This window comes from Scyliorhinus canicula, chromosome 3 (genome assembly GCF_902713615.1).
Source record: "Scyliorhinus canicula chromosome 3, sScyCan1.1, whole genome shotgun sequence".
Taxonomy (NCBI): Eukaryota; Metazoa; Chordata; class Chondrichthyes; order Carcharhiniformes; family Scyliorhinidae; genus Scyliorhinus; species Scyliorhinus canicula.
Window position 1 is genome coordinate 206787503 of NC_052148.1, and position 13711 is coordinate 206801213.

Consider the following 13711-nt stretch of genomic DNA (forward strand, 5'->3'; position numbering starts at 1 on the left):
TGGGTTGGTGAAAGGTGAGGTGACTTGCTGCAGCAGAAATAAGGTTTGGGCTTTTTTAATTAAAGACAACTACAAAGGATGCATGGGAAGTATAGTAGGACGACGAAAGATAATTTCACCAAATTTTGATCCCATTGTGTAAAATAGCTTGTATCCAATTCTAATGCTGTATCTGGAAATTCTTTGTTTTCTAAATTTAGCGCACCCAATCCTTTTTATTACCAATTAAGGGGCAATTTAGCATGGCCAATCCACCTAGCCTGCACATCTTTTTGGGTTATGGGGGTAACACCCACGCAAACACAGGGCGAAAGAACAGTTGTATATGGAAATTCAATGGGTATGAATGCGTGGATTCATTCCCCTTCTATCTTAAGTAAAGATTGAATCTGTTTTGTCTCCTATGTTTATGCCTCGCCTTCCCAGAACTCCATGTTTGAATTGCTGCAATCAAGTTTCCACCCCTTTCCAGTATCAAAATGCCATTTATCAAATTCCTAAATTACATCCTATGTGAGTGCGACGGGGAAGACTATCCCTTCTTGTCCCGTCCGCAGATTGTGTCACATTTGACCACACCATCCTCCTCCAAAAGTCTCTCCATTGTTGTCCAGCTGGGTAAAACCGCTATAGAACATAGAACAGTACAGCACAGAACAGGCCCTTCGGCCCTCGATGTTGTGCCGAGCAATGATCACCCTACTCAAATCCACACATCCACCCTATACCCGTTACCCAACAACCCCCCCCTAACCTTACTTTTTAGGACACTACGGGCAATTTAGCATGGCCAATCCACCTAACCCGCACATATTTGGACTATGGGAGGAAACCGGAGCACCCGGAGGAAACCCACGCACACACGGGGAGGACATGCAGACTCCGCACAGACAGTGACCCAGCCGGGAATCGAACCTGGGACCCTGGAGCTGTGAAGCATTTATGCTAACCACCATGCTACCCCTCATAGAACATAGAACAGTACAGCACAGAACAGGCCCTTCGGCCCTCGATGTTGTGCCGAGCCATGATCACCCTACTCAAATCCACGTATCCACCCTATACCCGTAACCCAACAACCCCCCCCCCCCCCCCACTCAACTTTACTTTTTAGGACACTACGGGCAATTTAGCATGACCAATCCACCTAACCCGCACATCTTTGGACTGTGGGAGGAAACCGGAGCACCCGGAGGAAACCCACGCACACACGGGAAGGACGTGCAGACTCCGCACAGACAGTGACCCAGCCAGGAATCGAACCTGGGACCCTGGAGCTGTGAAGCATTTATGCTAACCACCATGCTACCGTGGTTCCATTTTTATTTCTCTAATTTGTCACGGACAGAATGTGTGTGCTCTCTTACTGCCCGTAATCAATCTGGTTTGTGTGGAAAGAAGTGTGCCTTCTTACCCTTGGAGTGTGCATTCCAATTAAATATTCAGCAGAAAGCTCTTGTGAGTTTATAATCAAGAGTTATTTATTCTCGCATACTTATCCTAAATTAACGGAATGTCACACACACTTGGTCTCACACTTGTGCACACACAAAGATTGGATATGGATAAAGATAATGCACTTTTACTGAATAGAGTTAATTTGGCCTCTGGTTTAGGTTCTCTCTTGCGATAGGCCTGTGGTTTCTTGAATCGATTAAATGGGCAAAACTTGTTAGAGTCTCAGCTTCAGACTGAAAACTGCCATGTATCTCTCCAGATGTACAGCCTACTCCTGCTCCTAGTTCCCTGAAACTGGAACAGGTTAAGTACGTTCACTATTTTCACACTCTTGTTCTCAGACTGGCTGACAACTGATGGTCCTGATGACCAGCAGGGTGCTGGGGTAATAAGGGTGCAGTTCCTGAACCCAGTTTCAATTTCATCACTGCTCTGACAGCTCATCTGAGGCCCATCCAGTCTAGTTTGGATGGAGGAGCCTATTGTGATGAATGGAATGTTGATTAGAGTCATTGCATTTCTATCTTCTATTTTGTCCAGTATGAAACTTGGAGAACGGCAGTCTGAAAACTCCGTAGTCTTTAGGCGTTGTCCCGTACGTTTTTTAAAATAAATTTAAAGTAACCAATTCATTTTTTTTTCCAATTAAGGGGTAATTTAGCGTGGCCAATTCAACTACCCTGCACATCTTTGGGTTGTGGGGGTGAGACCCACGCCGACATGGGGAGAATGTGCAAACTCTACATGGACAGTGACCCGGGGCTGGGATCGAACCCATGCTAACCACTATGCCACCATGCTGCCCCTGTTTCCACATCCTTAAATAACGAGATGTCAGAATTTCATAAAATGGCTGTGAAGTATCCTCACTTATGTCCATATGTAATTATGTATTTACTGGAGACTTGATACCGTGTGTAGACCAAATGGCAAAGTCACATGATTTTCAGTAGCGACCTTGACAGCTTATTTATGCCCAATTTATTCAAAAGGTATTGGACAAAAGTTCATCACAATCATTCCTGGGTATGATAAATCATAGCCAGAGAAACATTTGCAATGACATCTCTTCCTGCTCCCATTGTTATCTCTGGTATCCTCTCAGGATCTATAAGATATACAATACTGACACCATTAACAATTCCAAATTTGCTTCTAGACATTTGTCTGTAAATGAGAGTATTGCAAGAATTTATGCAGGAATTGTGTCAAAATATGAAGAATCCAAAGACATCCTTTGTTTGAAATTTGTGCCACTGTTGGGCTTGTAACAGAGCTGGAAAGTAGGGATCAATGCATGAGGTGCTCTCAATGGTAAAAATGTAAACTTAATTGAGTTTACAGAGATTCAGAATCATATCAAAATGTAATATTTTCTGAGATTATGGAATATAAATTAGAATATGTCAGCGATGTGTAACTTTATTGTTTTACAGGTTGTTTTTCCAAGCCTTTAGATCTGGTTTTTACTGTGGATGCTTCCAGTAATGTTGGAAGACAGAATTTCCGTCAAGTTAAAGGATTTGTGAGGAACATTATTTCACAGTTTGATATCGACAGAGACCTTACGCAGGTTGCTATGGTGATCTACAGCAACAAACCCCGAACTCTCTTTAACTTGGATTCCTTTGACAGTGAAGGAAAAATTAAAAGTGCAATCAGCACAGGCCCATTTCTGGATGGGAGCGCTCACACCGGCAAAGCACTTAAATATATACTGGAGGATACCTTAAGTATTCAGAAGGGAGCAAGACCTGGAATCCACAAGGTTGTTGTGATGATTACTGATGGACAGAGTTCAGATGACGTTGCCGCTGATGCTGAACAGCTGAGACAGAATGGGATTACGGTATTAGTACTGGGAGCAGCAGATGCTCAGACACTCTTGAGGATTGCCAGGAGCCGCAAGTTCATGATTCCAGTACGTTCTTATGAGGATTTTAAACGTTATGAAATCAACTTGGTACGAAAAATATGTGAAGGTAAGCTGCAGAATTAAAAATACTTTGGAAGCAGGAGATTAAATTTGATTTTAACAAGGTGGGATGGTCAAATTTTTAAAAATCTCAAGCCTGACACCAACCTGCCTTGAACCCATCCACTCCCATTTTAACAGAGGTGGGACTGTGGGTGAGGGGTGGTATCCAGTCAGCAAACCACTCGTAGCCCCTCACTGTTGAGATGCAGGATTGCATCCTCCATTCCCCCATGTACACCCCTGAATTTGGAGGTCAATAGCTCTGGTTGTCTCAATACCGACTTCTGGTCGGACAAACTGTCCGACAACGGGATTCTATTGAGAGGTCAATGGGGGAGATGTAGAGCTTCATTCACACCATCAATGTGTATGAGAATATTAGGCAACTAAGCCTGTTAGTGGAAGGTGGGAATCAAGTTTATACAGTTTTAGAGATAATTTTGGATCAAGAGGTGGTTATACCGAAGGAAGGGACTTCACTTGGGTCAGAAATGTCTACAATAATTGAGTGTGCTGTGTGAATTTACGCTGACAAAACCAGCAAAGTGAAATGGAGAAATATGCTTGAGAGCAGACTGGTAAGTGTTTATGGAAGTAGACTACATATAAAACCTGCAATCTAGAAGTACAATATTACTATGGGCGGTTTGATATCAGGTTTTCCAGAAATTTGTTTTATTTGGGGCAACTGTGGGAGATCACCTATAAAATTTGAGAGGGAAATCGAAAGAGAGGCAGAGAGAGATTATTGAGGTGGTGTTCAGATTGAGTCTCCATGCAGTAGACTGACTCAAACAGCTCTGTGACGCTATTGATCATCCATTATATATCACCATTGAGTGAAGGAGAAACAGAGGTTTGTACAAGTGTCATGTGAAAGTACCTTTAATAAATGGGTGTTTATAAATGGGTGTGTATATAAATATCTGTAGTGAGAGTACCTTTAAGAAATGGGTGTTTATTACTGCTGTGATGTCAGAGAGTGGGTGGAGTTGGACTGCCTGTCAGCTTTTTACTTTCATTTTAGTCTGTTTGCTGCAGGGTGTGTTTTAGTTTCGTTTTCAGAGCTGGATAGCTGCAGTCACAGCCAGAAGGGGTATTAGTCTCTCTCTCTGTAATCTAAAGAATGTAAATCGATCCGTTGGTGATTTAAAACTCATAACTGCTCTCAGTAGTGACTTTAACCTGATGTGCTTCTGTTGAAAGTTCTTTTTTTTAAACCTTATGGATGTTAAAAGGACAGCTTAAGGATTACTTAGTGTTGTATTCTTTGGGTGTTATATATGAATTGATGGTTGCTAAGATGTATGTTTTAAAAAGGTTAACTTGAGTTCATAGAATAAACATTGTTTTGCTTTAAAAAATACTTTTCGATTTCTGCTGTACCACACCTGTAGAGTGGACCGTATGCTCCCCATACCACAATCTATTAAAAGTTGTGGGGCATGTGAACTCCATGATACACTTTGGGTTTCTCGAAACCCTGGCCCATAACTCAAGTAACAGGTCTATTTTGAAAACGAACTTCAACTTCTGAGAGTTTATTTGAAATAACATTAACAGTGGTTACCAAAGTAGGGTGCGACTCATAGAAAAAGGCCCTGAACGCTTTCCAACAAGTGGAGACATTTTGGACCTAACGATTATAAGCAGCGATTCTAATGTATTTACAAATTGTTGTTTGATAGTACAGAACTTGAGTATTACCCATCAGGACAGAATCACAAGAAAACCACGGGGGCAACTCTCCGGCCACATTGCGCCCAATGCAAATCCTGCTATGCCGGGAGAATTGTGGAAGAGCCCCGAAAAAGGGATTTGTGCCTTCCCATTCTCTTGGCCTACTCCAGCTGGCATGATCACGATCTCAGCCAGAAAGGACGAGAATCTAACAGCTCATTTTCATTTATTTGATCTCATTAGTGAGGTTAAAATTGAATGCAGCGGCCTCCCAGTCGGTATTCACCTGCGTTCTCCCCCACCGCCAGTAGGAAGTCACCAGGGTGCAAATCGCTACTAGTTGCTAAAAGCAGGGACCAGGCGCCAGGGACACCAAGGGGTAGCAAGCGGGTGAGTATTCTCTTTACAATTACCTCCAACGTGCCGAGGAGAGTCCATCAGGAGAGATTGAGGTCGGGGAGGCTGGACTGGGCTTGAGGTGCTCAGGTTGGGGGTCATTATTGGGATGGGGGTTGTGTAGCAAGTCTTGCTTCTATAGCCTTGAATACCTTTAAACTCTCTCTCCCAGCATGTCAATTTTAATGATCTGTCAGATAAAGGTAAAAGTCTTCACTCTGTAGCCTTCAAACCGTTGATGTCTCTCCCAGCATGTCAATATCAATGATCTGTTAGATGAAGGTGGAAGACTTCCCTTGTAGCCTTGAAAATCTTTGACGTCTCTCCCAGCATGTCAAGTTCAAAGATCTGTCAGATGAAGGTAGAAGTCTTCCCTTTGATGTGTTAGAAACTGTTGAAATGTTTTTTCCACATTTAATTTCAATCCTCTTTAGCTTTTTCAAGCCTTGCCAGTGATTGGTGAGGTGGTGGTGGTGGTGGTGGTGGGGGGGGGGGGGGGGGGGGGGGTCTTACAAACGATTGTGGGAGGCTGTAGTCTGAGACTGGAGTACCCTTTAAAAATGGCACCCCGATCTCAGAGGTTCCAGCCTTGCCAGCCTCTTCGGATCCCATAGTGTGAATCACCCTTGGCTCCAAAACATTTCGAAGTGTGGGTGGATTGCAATCTGGATTGTGTTAATTCACAAAATGATCACACCTCATTTCCCACCGGAGACCACACTTAGAAATGTTTTGGGAGAATTCTGCCCCAAAATTCAAAGGAAACAACCTTGAATATATATAGCAGTATTAATATCTGTAGCTTCTAGCATGCATATGCGAACCACATTGTAAGCTTGACTAATAGCCAATTTAGGATTGTTAGTCTGGCTTGCAATACTTATACTTCCTAGAAGCTACATATATTCATGTGGGCAGGGTTTTGTCCTCTAAAACCTCTGCAATCAAACAAACCTTTGCCGGCATTGTGCCTTTTTTAACTGAACAAAAGCTTGGATGACAACTATTTCTTGGTGCATCCCCAATGGCAACAGCTTCACCATTCTTAGTCAACTTCCCTGGTTTGAATTTAAACAAAAGCTTGACGGATAACTGTTCCCTGCTGGATACTCCATGGCAACATCTTTACCAATCAGAGTCCACTTGCCAAACAATCAGCACCTTTTTCTCATGCAGTATAAATGTGTCATTCCCTTTGAAATTTAGCATTCTTGTGGTTCTATCCTGTTGGATGCAAGGCAAAAAACTTTGACAACATCTCTCTTTTCTGCAAAACTTAATTGCAGTCAAAAACTGATAAAGAAAAAAATGAACCAAAAACAAGCATACTGGATTGGAAAATAAGGTGTGGGGCTTATTTTCCAAGTCCTTTCCTCAGCCTGGGTGTTGGATAGATGCAGAATGTCCAAAATGTATTGAAATTTGGGTGACACATAAATTTAATGTAGACTATCCTAAGATTATGCAATCTGACTGCCAAGTTCCCCTAAATTTCACAAAGTTTTCTGACCTTTTTTCAATAACTCAATATTGTGATTGTAGGGTCTAAACAACAGACAGGAAGTATTCGCATTCTTAAATACACTAATTCAATTGTCCCAGTGCCTTTTAATGTTTTCATTACATTGTTACTGTAAAGTCTCAATGCGTTTTCAACTCCTGGGACTTTTGCCCAGAATTGCGACACTGAACTGAATTTGTAATGTGTACTCTCAGTACACAACTAATTTCCTAAAATGCATTGGACTGCTCGACTGATGGAACATCTTTCTTTGCCTCCTAGCAGTTCCTGCCTTGTAGCTTCACTTCAAATAATTTTGAAAAACAAGAGGACAAGTTTCAAAAGTTTTACTGAGGTATTTATTTTATTTTTGCGTTTTGTTTAAAGAAAGGTGGCTTGTGTGTGTGTGATAATGGGTGGAATAAAATTACACATATATTATAGGTTTTGCGTTTTATAAAGTTGGAAGAGGAATGAAAAAACACAAACTTACTTTGGGGGGATTTTCTGGCCCCATTTTCGGCGGGCAGGAATGACAGCAGGGGCAGAAAATTGAAGGAGTATCCCTAAAAGACTTTCACCACCCGATTGCCCCCACCCTCCCACTGATGATGTAATGAAGTTCCTGTCAGGAAAGGTTGGGACCTCAATTATCATACAATTATCAACTAATTATTTCCAGCTGACAATTTGAAAATATCAGTGCTCTTGGCTTATTTCCACGAGATTGCATTTTCCCCTCATTCTCAGTTGATATATATATATGTATTTAAAAATAGGCAAGTTCAATTTTAAAAGTAACCAAAACCTCTAAGGGAAACAGGACAGGAAGTTGGATAGGGAGGAAAGGAGCACACATGAGGCAGTGCACCTTTTGGTACCTGTAATGATATGTATAGTACAAGTGTAGTAAAGGTTAACATCAGGCACGTTGTGTAAATCAAACACTAGATGGCATTACCAAGTTATTGTATATAAGGCAGCATCTCTCGGAATTCTGGGAGAACATAATGAGAAGCCGATGACAGCAGAGTGAGAATTCATTGTAGAGATATAGCACAAGGTCAATTTATACTGTAGTTTAATAATTCGAGAGAATATTAATTACTGTACTACAGATTCAGTATTATTAGTTTAGTATCTGTTACTCAGTAAAGTGTGCGAACCTAAGTTTAGTAGTGTAAAATAAATTTGTTTTCATGTAAACTTATTTTTATATTCTTTGTCAACACAGTGGAAGACGTTAGTAATATCCCAAAAATTATAAAGGGTCAGGGGGCTGAGTTGAGTATGGTTGCCATTACAAAAGAGATGGTGCTAAAAAAGCTAAAAGGTCTTAAAATTGACAAATCTCCTGGCCCCGATGGGCTACATCCTAGAGTTCTGAGGGAGGTGGCTGAAGAAATAGCGGAAGCGTTGGTTGAGATCTTTCAAAAATCACTGGAGTCAGGGAAAGTCCCGGACGATTGGAAGATCGCTGTTGTAACCCCCTTGTTCAAGAAAGGATCAAGACAAAAGATGGAAAATTATAGGCCAATTAGCCTAACCTCGGTTGTTGGTAAAATTCTAGAATCGATCGTTAAGGATGAGATTTCTAATTTCTTGGAAGAGCAGGGTCGGATTAGAACAAGTCAACATGGATTTAGTAAGGGGAGGTCGTGCCTGACGAACCTGTTAGAATTCTTTGAGGAGGTGACAAGTAGGTTAGACCAGGGAAACCCAGTGGATGTGGTCTATCTGGATTTCCAAAAGGCCTTTGATAAGGTGCCACACAGGAGGCTGCTGAGTAAGGTGAGGGCCCATGGTGTTCGAGGTGAGCTACTGGCATGGGTTGAGGATTGGCTGTCTGACAGAAGGCAGAGAGTTGGGATAAAAGGTTCTTTTTCGGAATGGCAGCCGGTGACCAGCGGTGTCCCACAGGGTTCAGTGTTGGGGCCGCAGCTGTTCACCATATATATTAATGATCTGGATGAAGGGACTGGGGGCATTCTAGCGAAGTTTGCTGATGATACGAAGTTAGGTGGTCAGGCAGGTAGTGCTGAGGAAGTGGGGAGGCTGCAGAAGGATCTAGACAGTTTGGGAGAGTGGTGCAGGAAATGGCTGATGCATTTCAACGTGAGAAAATGTGAGGTCTTGCACTTTGGAAAAAAGAATCCAAGCATAGACTACTTTCTAAACGGTGAGAAAATTCATAATGCCAAAGTACAAAGGGATCTGGGAGTGCTAGTCGAGGATTCCCTAAAGGTAAACATGCAGGTTGAATCCGTGATTAAGAAAGCGAATGCTATGTTGTCATTTATCTCAAGAGGGTTGGAATATAAAAGCAGCGATGTGCTACTGAGCCTTTATAAGGCTCTGGTTAGGCCCCATTTGGAGTACTGTGTCCAGTTTTGGGCCCCACATCTCAGGAAGGACATACTGGCACTGGAGCGTGTCCAGCGGAGATTCACACGGATGATCCCTGGAATGGCGGGTCTAGCATATGAGGAACGGCTGGCGTTCCTGGGATTGTATTCATTGGAGTTCAGAAGGTTAAGGGGAGATCTAATAGAAACTTACAAGATAATACATGGCTTAGAAAGGATGGACGCAAAGAAACTGTTTCCGTTAGGCGAGGAGTCGAGGACCCGTGGGCACAGCCTTAGAATTAGAGGGGGTAAATTCAAAACAGAAATGCGGAGACATTTCTTCAGCCAGAGAGTGGTGGGCCTGTGGAATTCATTGCCGCAGAGTGCAGTGGAGGCCGGGACGCTAAATGGCTTCAAGGCAGAGATAGATAAATTCTTGATGTCGCGAGGAATTAAGGGCTATGGGGAGAATGCTGGGAGGTGGAGTTGAAATGCCCATCAGCCATGATTGAATGGCGGAGTGGACTCGATGGGCCGAATGGCCTTACTTCCACTCCTATGTCTTATGGTCTTATGGTCTTAAAAAGCAAGGAATATAACAATACCCCACTACACGATTAGGGTGGAATGGATATAAGGTTAAATGTGAGGTGAGCAAAGGAAAGGGGTGGATGCAGGACTCACATGGGGGTAGCTCCACAGGGTAATAATGGGAATAAGGGGCTGGTGGTTGAAAATAATAGGAAAGCACACATAATTGGGAAAGTGATGAGAAGGGACACCTTGTGTCATTTTCAGCCTGGTGGTGGCTTTATTTCTCATCACACTGCACCATACCACCCATGTTAAAGGTTAAAAAAAAAACTGAGGGAAGCAAAAAAACCAAGAATGGACAAGCGGAAGAGAGGAACAGCAATACAAACACATCAGAGACAGGTCAGAAAGCAACTAATTTCTGCAGATTGCCATATTCCATGCCACAAGCGATCAACTAGTATCAATATTGAAAAGGGAATTAAAAGAATTGGTGGGATTTAAATTTGTTAAGTCACCAGTATTCCTGACAATTGTCCCTGGGAAATTCCAGCCTTGCACTGCAGTAACCATTTGCAGATAGATCCTTTGGTTGCTTCAGACATGGTCTTTATCAATACGAGACGGGACATGGACTCTCTATATTAGGTCAATTATATATTCCTAACAACTAGTGATTGAAGGAGCTGTGTGACTTTCCAAGTTTGAGATTGAGGTTTGAGTCCTGAAAATATTCCTTTTTGTTGATATTTGGGGATTATTGGGGGGGGGGGGGGGGGGGGTGCGTGTCAGGGTGTGATTTTCTAATATATCCAGATGGTTGCCAATAGATCACCCTCTGGTCCTAAATCTTCCACTAAATTTTCAGTGATAGTTACCCTGGAGACATGGGAACGAGTCATTGGCAAACTATGGGACCATTCTCAGATGCTGCAAACCGTGGCAGTTAGTTGTAGCTCCAGGCAGGTACATCACAGCACTTATATTAAGATGTGCAACACCCCCAACTGCAAAGTTCAAAGCTGAAGGCCTGAATTTTCATAAAGATAGAGAGGGCCACCTGGTGTAGTAAAAATGGTGCTGGAGACCTGATTCCGAAAACCTGTAGCCAAACCTGACTCCTCCCATTTTCACCAGCAGGAAATGAGGGCGGGTTGTAATTTACATATCTGTGGTTTGCAGAAGCGACTACATATATAAAAGTGCTGCTGCCTCCAAACAGATCCTACTTTCAGTAGTGTGATGTCCAGGACTGAGATAAAGTGCCCTTTAGTAGTGGTTAGTTTCTCTTTGGAATCATTAAAATTAGACATGAATGTGTGATACGTAGTTCATGGAATGTAGTGAATGGGCTTTTATGCAAGAGATTTTTTAAATGAAATCTGCAGGGGACAGAATTTATCTTATTTCATCTCAGCATGGGTCCTGAGGTTTGCCCATGGTGGAAACTGGATGAGTTGGCATGGAGGGTGTAAGTGCAAATGGTGGTGGGCATGGGTCATAGGTTGGCATTAATTTGGCATGGGGCTATAAAGGGCCATGGGGTGAGTAGGAGGGCAATAGTTGGCATGGAGGTAATGAGGGGCCATGGGAGTGGGTATGACATGGAGGTAAGGTGACATGGGTGGGGCAGAGGAAGCGAGGTGTGAGGGTTGGAGGGCTATTTTTTGGGGGAGGATTTACAGCTGAAGGTGAAACCCCAGATCACCAAGGCGGACATATCAAACAGCCCACCTGCGCAATCCTGCTGCTGCCTCCAACACTTTTTAGCTGTAGTGGGCCTGATCTCATTAACATCCTCTCCCTCAGATTGAAAATTAAATCCTCTGGGGCACTGCACCTCTTTTCCTATTTTTAGTCGGGAGCTGCACCTTCCTTGCCAAACCTTCCAACACGGGCTGGATGAGAAATGTGTAGCAGCAGGTCCCCCAGGCCTTCAGTGCAACAGATTCGGACAAAGGAAGCCACACCCCCTTTTACAACACTACCTGCTGTAAAGCAGTTAATTTTAAATATCCAGCCACTATGAGAAGCTCGAGAGAAGGTAGGTGTGTAAGGTAATGTGCAGATGTGTGTATGGTGGTGGTGGTGAGTCGAGTGGTCAGTGAGGGATTGGGGTCAAGTGATCAGAGCAATGAGTGGTTCCCAGTTCAGAGTCATTTCTCATTGGAAGTTTTAACTTCCTGGGCAATTCCATCCAGTCTTTGCCTGGGAACATGTGGGGGCCATAGCATTTGTTGGTGAGCTTCCTGTGACAGTCTTGAAGTTTCGATCAGTATGTGGAGTGCAATTCACTAAGATTGACAATTATTTATTGATTTATCAGGGCCACTTCAGCAAGATACGCAGTCCATTAAATCAACACGTTTTGGAGACATGAAGGCATTTGTTCAGTTGAAGAAAATCTGGAGCAATGAAAATAGTATTTCAAAGCACTTCAATGAACAATTAGTGGAAGTCCGACCTGCTGCTCTTTTATGTAAGGCATCTTCAGATTGGTCAGAGTTTTAAAAAATTGAGCTTAATCCTCTGAATACTGGATAAAGAATCACAACACAGTAACTTGTTTTCCATTTATCATGGCCCAAACCTTTCTGTAAATAGGCATGTTCAGTGTTCTTTAATGTCCTTTGCCATGGCCATGTGCTATCTGCTGCATAATTGCTTGGCACCATCACGACCCTCAGTACATATACTGAGATGCTGTAGGAGAGTTGTTCTGCTAAGTTATAAACACTGTATTCAGTAAAACTATGTATTTGTTTCTTACAAAATGACTAATAATAAATTGTTTTGCTTTTAATTTTTAACTTAAACGAGCAAGTGTAATTTGATGAGTATTTTAGCATTCATTCACAATACATTTCCTCTCTTCACACTTAATATGGTTTATTAATGAGGTCAGTCAAACATAAGATTAGATCACCAGATTGATAAATCACATTTAATCTAACTTCATCGCATACATTAAAATACAGTTGTTTCAGATGTGCACAGTTACATTTTAGAAATAACACTGACTTTGATTTTGTGTTCCTTCACATCGGCGGGATTCTCCGTTCCTTCCCGTCGGCGGCATTCTCCGTTACCACTGCATTGAATGGAGATTCGGCTGAGAGCCAAATTCTCCGTCCTCACTGATAGAAAGGCGGCCTCGCAATGGAGAGTCCTACCAACTAGCTCTAAAAATATTGGCCGGGATTCTCCCCTACCTGGCAGGGCAGGGGGTCCGGGTGTGTTGGAGTGGCGTGAACCACTCTGGTGTCGGGCCGCCCCAAAGGTACGGATGTCTCCGCACCTTTAGGGGCCAAGCCCTCACATTGAGGGGCTAGGCCTTTGGCGCCACGCAGCCGGGGCCGGAAGGACTTCTCTGGCCGGTGTAAGCCCATGCATGCGCCGGAGCGTCAGCGGCTGCTGACCTCATACCGGCGCATATGCAGGGGAGGGGTTCTCTTCCGGCTCCGCCATGGTGAAGATCATGGCGAAAGCGGAAGAAAAAGAGTGCCCCCACGGCACAGGCCCGCCCGCCGATCGGTGGGCCGTGATCGCGGGCTAGGCCACCGTGGGGGCACCCCCCGGGGTCAGATCGCCCCGCTCCCCCCCAGGACCCTGGCACCCGCCCGCGCCGCCAATCCCGCCGGTAAGAGAGGTGGTATAATCCACACCGGCGGGAGAGGCTAGTCAGCAGCGGGTCTCCGGCCCATTGCGGGCTGGAGAATCACCGCGGCGGGCCCGCCGACCGGCGTGGCGCAGTTCCCGCCCCCACCGAATCTCGGGGGTCGGAGAATTCGCGACACGGCGGGGGCGGGATTGACG

General features: G+C 43.8%; 1 protein-coding gene across 4 annotated transcripts in view; it reads left to right on the plus strand.

Moving 5' to 3' along the window:
- LOC119963255 (von Willebrand factor A domain-containing protein 2-like) overlaps positions 1-12685 on the plus strand; it is a 54033-nt gene extending 41348 nt beyond the window's left edge. For 3 of the 4 annotated variants that reach the window (XM_038792078.1, XM_038792081.1, XM_038792080.1), the window contains 3 exons: positions 2895-3440; positions 7296-7368; positions 12222-12685. In XM_038792078.1, coding sequence (XP_038648006.1) covers positions 2895-3440; positions 7296-7312 — 563 coding nt within the window. In that variant the 3' untranslated portion in view covers positions 7313-7368; positions 12222-12685. The remainder of the gene's footprint in view (positions 1-2894; positions 3441-7295; positions 7369-12221) is intronic. The other variant, XM_038792079.1, reaches the window with a different exon arrangement.
- Positions 12686-13711: the final 1026 nt, after the last annotated feature.